General features: G+C 32.2%; 1 protein-coding gene across 2 annotated transcripts; it reads right to left on the reverse strand.

The window, feature by feature from the left end:
* Positions 1-239: 239 nt before the first annotated feature.
* On the reverse strand, positions 240-6084 carry LOC127245679 (peptidyl-prolyl cis-trans isomerase A1-like). 2 transcript variants are annotated; one of them, XM_051266694.1, is made up of 8 exons: positions 5920-6084; positions 5585-5788; positions 5263-5413; positions 5091-5179; positions 4403-4457; positions 4234-4319; positions 3329-3482; positions 240-452 (listed from the first exon to the last, which is right to left on the reverse strand). In XM_051266694.1, exons 1-7 carry the CDS (start codon positions 5947-5949, stop codon positions 3330-3332), a joined length of 768 nt encoding a protein of 255 aa, XP_051122651.1. In that variant the 5' UTR covers positions 5950-6084; the 3' UTR covers positions 240-452; position 3329. The 2 variants fall into 2 exon arrangements, with proteins under 2 accessions (XP_051122651.1, XP_051122650.1); XM_051266693.1 differs by lacking the exon at positions 240-452 and having other exon boundaries at positions 3077-3482.
* Positions 6085-9796: the final 3712 nt, after the last annotated feature.

Genomic DNA, 9796 nt, shown 5'->3' on the forward strand with positions numbered 1-9796 from the left:
ATCATGCAACTTTTTTTAAAAAAAATTCTAACTTGTTTCCGCGGAGAGCAGCCAACTTAAACAAAAATATATGTTTCTAGCGAAAACAAGGTCTGTTTCTGCTAGCTCATGGAAACAGACCTTGTTTCCGCTAGAAACAGGCCGCATTCATTCTAAACCTGCCAGCATTTATATATACTAAGTCAAGCATTTTACTATGTATCGGTCAGCATCTTCTGTTTTAACAAGCAACATGAGTATTAAGCAGTAATTTTTGCGAAAATACAGTCAACAGATCAATCATCAATCAAAATTCAATCCATCAATCAACACCAACACTCTATTCAAGTTAAATCGGTCGATCAATACCAACAATCCCTTCAAATTCAATTCATCAAAATCAACAAATCAGTTATCACACTTAATTTTGTCTTGCCCACGACCTCGTCCTCGCCCTAAACATTTATCCTAAACTGCACAATAGAAAAAACAGAACTCAAAATAGGTAACATGGAAGTAGATGGACATTTATCCTAAACTGCGCAATGAAAAAAACAGAACTTACCGAAATCGCCTCCATGGATGCGCCTAGTGTCGTCGATTTGAAGCACGGTACAGAGAGTTAAAGAAGACGAATTGGAGACGACACGCGAGGGAAAGGTTTCGTTGAAGAAGGCAATTTGAAGAAGGAATGGAGAACAAACGAGCGCAAAGGAGAATTTCCGTTGAAGAAAACGATTTGAAGACGAAACAGAGAACAAGCGAGCATGATGGAGGATTTTCGTTGAAGAAGACGATTTAAAGACGGAACAAGAGAGCACGATGGAGGATTTTGATTGAAGAGAGAAGATTAATGATTTGAAAACGAAGGGTTCTTATACCCCTGTAAGTTTTTAGAATAAGAATTATTATATTATCCATGCGTAATCTAAATCGGTCATCATAATCTAATTATGATGAACTATTTGGATTAGATCAACATGGTGCTGATAGGTGCACCCATCAGCACTGGATGGATCCGTCTTCTATATATATATATATCCAAAAAAAAAAAAACAAAGTAAATACACCTGAAAATTAACGCAAAAAGATACGCTAAAATGATTTCTGAAATTATAGAATAGAAGCAAGCATTTTTTTGTAAAATGATAACCAAATCCAAACAAACATGGAATTAAATTGAAAGTTTCATTCATAGAAATCCGTTGACGATTTCAGTCGACGTCAGTATGCACCTCTTCTGATGACGACTAGAACAGCGTCGGGCAACAACTCGGCGGTGGACGACAGTGACTCGCCTACCGCAACTCCATTTTTTAAGCTTGTTTGTTGTTAGAAATTTTGGCGAAAAATAACGGAATTATTTTATTATCATCAAAATAACAGGTCTACAATACAGAACCAACTCGATAGAGTTAAATCTAAATAATTTAATCTATGATAAATCTAAAATTGAATATCAAAAATATCTCAATACTTATTAATAAGCCTCTCCGAACTATTTTCCGGACTCCATTTAGTTGTCTTGGTTAAGGTCTTGCCTTTTAAGTAATCTCCAAACATTCACCCCATTTTTGGGGTAAATACAGTAAAAATGAATACAATTGATCTAAATAATTTTAGTTCAATCATAAACTTCAATTTTTACTCTAGATTGTCTATATATTTTTTATATTATTTTATATAACTTTTTATATTTATAAATTATACCCCAACTATAATTTAGTTTTATATTGTAATTCATATATATATAATTTATATTTTATTTGAAAATTATATATATATATATATAAATTAACATTTATAATTAATAACTATTACAAATAAATTAATTTTTAAAAAATAAAAATTATACATCACTTTCCGAAAACAATTTATGTACTACTTTTAAAAATATAAAATTATATATCATTTTAAAAAGATAAAATTATATAAGTACATTATTTTTAAAAAAATATGAAATTATATATAACTTTTTAAAATATAAAATTTTATATTACCTTCTAAAAAATAAAAATTATACAATATACCCAAAAAATAACAAAAATACAGGGGAACACCCTAAAATATCACAAAAACTCCACTAAAAATAGAGTGGATACAAAACTGCAAAATAGGGGGAGGGGGCGAGGGGGGATTTGAGGGTGGGTTGGAGTCCCTCCCTCTAATTTTTGTCATCTAAAAATATTTTAGTTGTTTTTTTTAGAAAAAATTACTATTATTTTCTGTTTTTTTTTATTATATAAGATAAAAAATTTATTTTTACCCCTTACTTTTAAAATTTATATTTGGTTAAATGAACATAATTTTACTACATGGCGAAAGGAATACATTATTATATTTCACTAAACAAGCATCAAACAATTATGAACAAGATTAATGCTTCCTTTTATTTAAATATAAGAATGAACAAAACATTCCAAATTCGATTCGAACTAACTAAAATTAAAAATTTGATTTGAATTTTCAAATGCGTTCAAATAAAAATATTTTATAAATTTTAAAATTTTGAATAATTTTAAATCGATCTAGATCAATATACTAAAAATCCATACCAATTCAAAATCCGAAATATAATATTTTTAATGATATAGTAATATTTTAATAAAAGTGAAAACTCAAAACATAGGATGTATTTCTACAAGCTCGATTTGGACAAAATTACTGTGCAAACACTGTTTACACAGTAATTTCACCCAAACCGGATAGGCTCCCCAAAACGCAACATAAGCTGCAGTGTTGTTTTTTTTTTTTAAATATTTTTTTTTCAAATATTATATTTATTTAATATTTATAATAGTTATTATTTAATAAAATATATACAATATATATCATTTTGTAAAATATAAAATTTTTAAATACAAATAATTTAAAAATATAATCAACTCACTCAAACCTATTTTTTCCCAAATTACCCTAAAGAAACACACCCTATTAATTATATTTAATATACTTAATTTATTTATTATATATTTGTACTATAAAACAAATATAAAAATTTAAAATTATAAAAATAATAAATAGTCTTATATTTTTTATTCACGTTATTCTTTTATTTAAAAAAATAACTTCAATTTTAACTACTTATAAGAAATCATACCAGAAATATTAAGCTTCAATTGTCATCAAAAGAGGTCCTAAATATTGCTCATCCGCAGTACAATTATCGTTGTGTTTTCCTCCAACCTACTCGATTACGATATCGAATAACTCGGTAAATTCGACAAGCCTCGTCAAACAGAGAGCTCGCTCTACGCCGGGGAGGAGCACAAGCGGCGAATAATTCCGAATGCATAAGCCAAAAATGAAGTGCAAAGTACCAGACAGAAAATGAAAGTAGAAGATTCACCTTAAGCTACCGGAAGTTCGCCACACTCGCTGATGACAACCCTCTTTTTAGGGCGATCGCCTCTGTCTGTTTCTTGGTTTTCGATCGCCCTAACGACGTCCATGCCCTCCAAAACTTGTCCGAACACAACATGCTTCTGGTCCAGCCATGATGTCTGCATTTCATTCACAACAAACATTTTCAATCAGCGTTTAGAGCTAAATTTAAGGACCAAATTGACGACAGGTGTGGAATGGTTGAGTGGAAATCTCTCCTGTGATTATTAGTCTTGGCAATATTATCATGATTATCGATCAAAACTAGAACAAGATTGAGATAATAGTATAACTGAAGCTACATTGGCGAATAACTCGAAGCTCAACTATAGAAGACGAACAAAGAGAAGCACCATAGTCAATGCGACACGTGAAAACAGATCAAAACTATTCCAAACTTTCTCAATAGAGTTACTGTTCCGAATTATGTCATACTGGATGAAGGCACAAAAAGGTAAGCTTAACATTCAACATTACATCAAGGGAGGGTACGTAAAAACTTAAAGGTTGCATTGTTTTGTGGATTTTTCAAGATTTTTCAGTGTCCAATTAATTTTCCGTATATATTATACTATGAATCAATATACGTTCAAAATATTCACTGTCCAAATCCGATATCCAAATCCTCAAACAAACACACCCTTTAGGTTCTTATTAGTGACTCAAGGATGGCTAACTATTTGCAATTGTAGAAGCATAAAAACCAGAAACATAGGAGCATGGTGATGGATGATGCAAGTAAGTTTTCGTTAAAATAATTAGAAATGGTCATGTGATATATACCTTTCCAAAATTTTAGTTTTGATGTTTATTCTTGCACTAACGTTCGGTACTCTTTAGAAATAAGTTTATTTGAAATTGCTACATTACCTTGACGGTACAAATGAAAAATTGGCTTCCATTGGTATTAGGGCCAGCGTTTGCCATGCTAACAACTCCCGGTCCAGTGTGAGTCACTACAAAGAAGGCATACAAATTATAATCGACATTGGAAAAAGCTCTAGCTGACAGGCATGACAAGAAAAAAGTGTATACTTACACTTAAAGTTTTCGTCTTTGAATTTAGGACCATAGATGCTTTTACCACCAGTGCCCTGAGAAGAAAATATCCCGTGAATGAAGCATGTACAGATAAAATGGTTCAGATACTTCAGAGCTCCTATAAATAAGAAGAGAATCCATTGTTTAAGAAATTCCCATTCAATCAGCAGATAAAAGGTGTCAGATAATTGGATTGTACCCTGGTATGGCTGCTAATTGTAACAACATATATGCAACTATTTAGCAATCAAATTTGTACAAATACTTTATCTCTATAACATAAAAATCATAAATTAAAACATTTAATTAGAAAAGAAACCATAGAAACCATTGGATTAAAGGATTTTGATTTTGAAGATGGATTCCAAGGAAGAATTTAAACTGAACCCAAAATAGAATGAATTTCAAATCTACAAAATCAAAGCTTTAAGTTCAAAATAAAAGTAGCATATAGAATTAGAATGCTTCAAAACTGTGCAGAAATGGCAGAGACCTCGTATTTCAGCCAGAGAAACTCTCAGCAAACAAAGAACAAGAAGTTTAGTTATAACAATCACAAATGCTATGAGATGAGTTCACAAGCAGTTAAATAACAGAGCTCTTATGCAAAAACTACCCAAAAACTCATTGCATACAGTAAATAATAACACAATTCAACTATGATGTAGATAAAATTAACAGCTCACATTTCCATTCTCAAAATCGCCCCCTTGAATCATGAAGTCCTTAATAACACGGTGGAATGAACAACCTTTGTAGCCAAACCCCTTCTCCCCTGTTCACCAAACATTGAAAAGTTAAGCCAACATCATTAACCAAATGACAACATTTTGGAGCACAGGCCAGTGTATGATGTACCTGTGCACAAAGCACGAAAGTTTTCGGCAGTTTGCGGCACGTCATCACCATACAATCCAATTACAATCCTTCCAGCAAGCTTCCCTACTGGATTTCCAATGCTTATATCAAAATAAACTTTATTCGTCACTTTTGATTGCAGTGTAGCTTCCTGAATAATGAACAGGTACAAAAATGTTCAAAATATATGCATACATATAAAGAACCGAACCTTTTGTAAAAAAAAATTTCCCAACATTGATATGAAGCAAGATAAAAACATAAATTCAAGAAGTAGGAAACCTAAAAATGGTTAAAGAAAGAAAAAACTAAGAACACAAACCTCGGCCGCAGCACGAATTGATAGGGGCGCGGACCAGGTTCTGCTCCGAACCGGACCGTTCAAATGCAAAGACGATAGTCCAATCGAACCGGAGAAAAAGCTCGAAGAAGTATACGATGAAAAGGCAGGTTTCGGAATCGTCAAGGAGCTCGTAGATTTGGTAGTCAACAATGCTCGTGGAGCTAAAGCTGAGCTAACATTAGGCTAAAAAAGCAACAAAGAAGACGAAACAAAAAACAAAATCAACAAACACCAGGGAAACGGATAATTGAAAGTATAAAGTAAAAGCGAGAACAAATATAACAAAAGATTTAGGGTAAAGAGAGGAGAGGTACCACCAAGAGAGACGCAGAGGAAAGCGCCATCGTCAACTTCTGGATTAAAGAAGAAAATGGAAAGAAGAAGAGTAGGTAAAGTGAGGGAGGCGGCTCGGAATGGCAGGCAACAGCCGAATGGCGAAATGGCTGCGGAGATGACGATGATAATATTATATACTACATCCAAACATATCCGAACTATACATAAAATGCAATGGCTGTATATTTTTAAGCCGTTTTATTTCTTATTTTTTATTTATAATTTTATAAAGTATACTTAAAATTTTGATCAATTTAAATAAAAAAAGAATAATAACAAGATTTAAAATGTAAGTTGGGTCTATTTGGTTGGGTTGTTGAAAGTTCATTCAAATTTATTCAAATTTATTTTTTTTTTTATCTCTTTTTTCTAAAAAAAACAAATATACTGGTATTATATAAAATTTTATTTTTTACAAAATAATATTCATATTTTATATATTTTATTAAAATAATTAAACATATTTTCTTTTTTTTTTTTTAATCTTATATATATTATATCATAAATCAAATATTAATTAAATAAGTCCCTCTCAATTCAATTTCTAACCACTCACCAAAAGCACCTTAATGTTCATTTCCGAGGTCTTCGCAATTTTTGTTCCTATATTTTACCACTTTTAATTTGTGTTCCTATAAAATTAATTTCATAAAAAATGTTCTCTTTTTTACTAATTTGCACAAAATTTGGTCTAAATATCAATTAGATGAAAATTAAGGATAATTAAATAACGTCGTTGACGTTGTAATCAAGTGATACCCACGTGACGGTTGATAATCCCAAACCGGTTCGCCTTAGACTCAGTTCTCCATCGAATGATTCCGTTTAAACCCAGTTTAGTTCACTCGTTGCCTATTTTTTCCAAATAGATCATTTTCTCTCATTCCTCAGTTCACTCGCGAAGTCCTAGCTCCCTTCGATTTTCGTCATCCTTAAAGAGCTGGATTGAAGGCATAGTTCAAGAATTCGTTCCTCCAATTTTGGCAAGATTTCAACGAGAATGAGCTCGACGTTTTCATCCCGAACCAATTTTTCAAGAAATCCGCGGACTCTAAAGTCCCCGATCAAAGATATTCCAAAGCTGTTGTGTATATGTGGATATGAGCTCTCATTGCTTACCTTTTAGAGCAGAAGCAATCCAGGTAGGCGATATAGGGTTTGCCCTAACTATACGGTAATTTCATTTGTATTTTTTTTAAAAAAAAAAATATTATTATTATTATTTATGTTAAACTATGGAAATATTTGATCGATTTTAATTTTGTAGAAATGTGAAAATTACTGTAGTATGTTTGAATGGTGGGACAAGGAACCTACTGATAGATATAAGAAAGTGACCAATGCATTGGTGTTTAAAATTAAACGGCTCGAAAATATTTAGAAACGAAAGAACGTTATCGACGTAAACGACGATGGTGTTGAAGTTGAAATGCAAGAAAATCAATTGATGAAGAAGCTAAATATATTGGAGAAAGAAGTTAAAATGATGAAACGCCAGAACAACAAACCTCAACCGGTGCACGTTGGCTATGTTACAGAGCATAGCAGTTTAATATTACTTAACATAGGGGTTATTGTGCTCATTTTTCTGGTGTTCGGGCTTATGGCGATAGTCAACACTACATCACCTGCCAAATTGGCTATTGCCAAAAGGTAATAATATTAGTAATAATGTGTTGCGTGTTCCAGGTGTTGGTTTGTTGTCGTTATATCGTAAGTTGTAATGTTGGTGTATTGTGTTGTTGTAATATTTGTTCCTTGAAACTTAGCCTTAGTTCATTGTTGGAAGGGGTGTTGTAAGGTAAGTGTAATGGATTGAATTGTTCTAGTATGTGAACTTTGGTTTTGCTTTTTATTGTTTGAAGAAATGTTGAGTAGTAATATAATTCGCTTCTTTATGTGTGATCGTGTTCAATTCGTTTGTAAGGAATCTGATTAGCTAATTGAAGCAGCTTGTTATAAATGAACCTGTAGTTGTGTATGATTGAGTAGGTTTTGTATAATTAAATAGCTTGTATATAGATGAACCAATGTTTGATGTCAGTGGTGTGTAATGATACAATTTGTGTACGAATGAACCTATGCAAAAATGTATAATAAGCAACCACAATTAGGCAACAATTGATAAACTTGTGTGCATTTCCAAGAAAAAATGCAATTTACTTAAAAGCACATCACATAAATAAATGACAATACCTAGATCCCTAAAGATTTCAATTTACATACCATATTGAAACACCAACAATCCATCGCCCATGAAAAAATAATTCTTAAGAGTTTTCAAACATATTGATTCACAAGATCAAATGCAAATTTAGGCCAGTAAAACTGTATTAGACGCTTGGAGTCTCTACTTCTTCTTGTTGGTGGGTTTATCTTGCTTTCTTGGATTGGTTCTTTTTTTAGTATTTGAGGCACCTTTTGTTGTTTTTTATGTTGGTTGGATGTGTGCTTCAATTAATGTCACAATTGTTGTGCTGCCACCATCTACTCTATTGGAAACACAAGATTGAAATGTGTTTCCTCCTTTAGCAATAACAGGTATGCGAATGGTGTTGGACATCGACGGCATCTACAAACAAATAAAGTTCAATCAGTACAATGAGTTGTAACAAAAATTGCATATAACGAAAATCAAAATGTTACTTAAATTGAAACCATTGTTTTCCTTGGACTAGTGTGGGTTTTTGCTTTTGAACGAACATTAGTGGTAGCCTATAAACATGAAAAATAGACCAGACAATTAACTTGTGAAATAAAAGTTAATGTAAGTTCTACAATACATTGTTACTTGAATTGATGCTATTTTCTTCCTTGGTATAGTGCATGATCTTGCTGTTGATGGAGCAGCACCAATATCTTGTAAACATTGAAACCAAAAACGACATTTATCAAGTGAAATGGAATTGAATTTAAGTTTTACAAATCATATATTTGTGATATTATCCGACTCCCTAGGCATTGGCTGAGAGGATGTTTCACAGCACCGTGTTCTTGGCATCTCCTCTCATATCCTCATTTTGAGCACTTTCCATTTACTCACTATTTGAAGTCTATATGGATTTTTTAACTTTGGAGGAGTTCATTGGATTTCTTGCGTCTCATTATTACTGGTCTCCCAACACTTTTCTTTTCAATCGGTGGAAAAAGTGCTTCCTTGGCTGTTTTTTTCTATAAATCAAGTCCACTCAAAGGTAGGATTGGATAAGCATGACTTTTTGTATGTAGCCACAAAATAGCATTTATGGACATAAGTCAATTGATCTTTTCCTCTACACCAAGTTGCGGATACTGCATGCTTACATGGATGCATGTTAAGTCTCATTTTCTGCAACTACATATTTTATCCCTCACATTAACTATATGTTGGTCAAAAGATCCAGTAATATGAAAATTGCAATCATCATTTCTCATTGAAATGAATTCAGAAGCCTCTTCCATTTTTTTTTTTCATTCTTTTCAGACAAAGTGGATCATCCCATTTTTCAGTTTTCTTCCGATTCAATTGCATCCTCACCATCAACAAGTTTTGAATCTTCTCTAATATGGAAATAAATGGCTTATCTCCCGCTTCCGAAATAAAATTGTTGAAAGACTCACACATATTGTTAAGAAGCATGTTGCATCTATAATACACACTAAAGTGTGGCCTAGACTAATGATCCAGACTCTTATTTTCTAACCAATTAAACACATCTTCTGAAACCTTTTTTCATTTCCTCCATTCTTTGTTTAAACTCCGGAATTGTGGTAGCTTTAATTACTGCCCATAAAAGCCTCTTCACTGCAATGTTTGTATGTTCATCATGTTTCATGTTTGTATGTAAATGTCTCAGACATAAGCGATTCTCAACC

Source organism: Andrographis paniculata, unplaced genomic scaffold (genome assembly GCF_009805555.1).
Source record: "Andrographis paniculata isolate CXL003 unplaced genomic scaffold, ASM980555v1 Contig22END, whole genome shotgun sequence".
NCBI lineage: Eukaryota > Viridiplantae > Streptophyta > Magnoliopsida > Lamiales > Acanthaceae > Andrographis > Andrographis paniculata.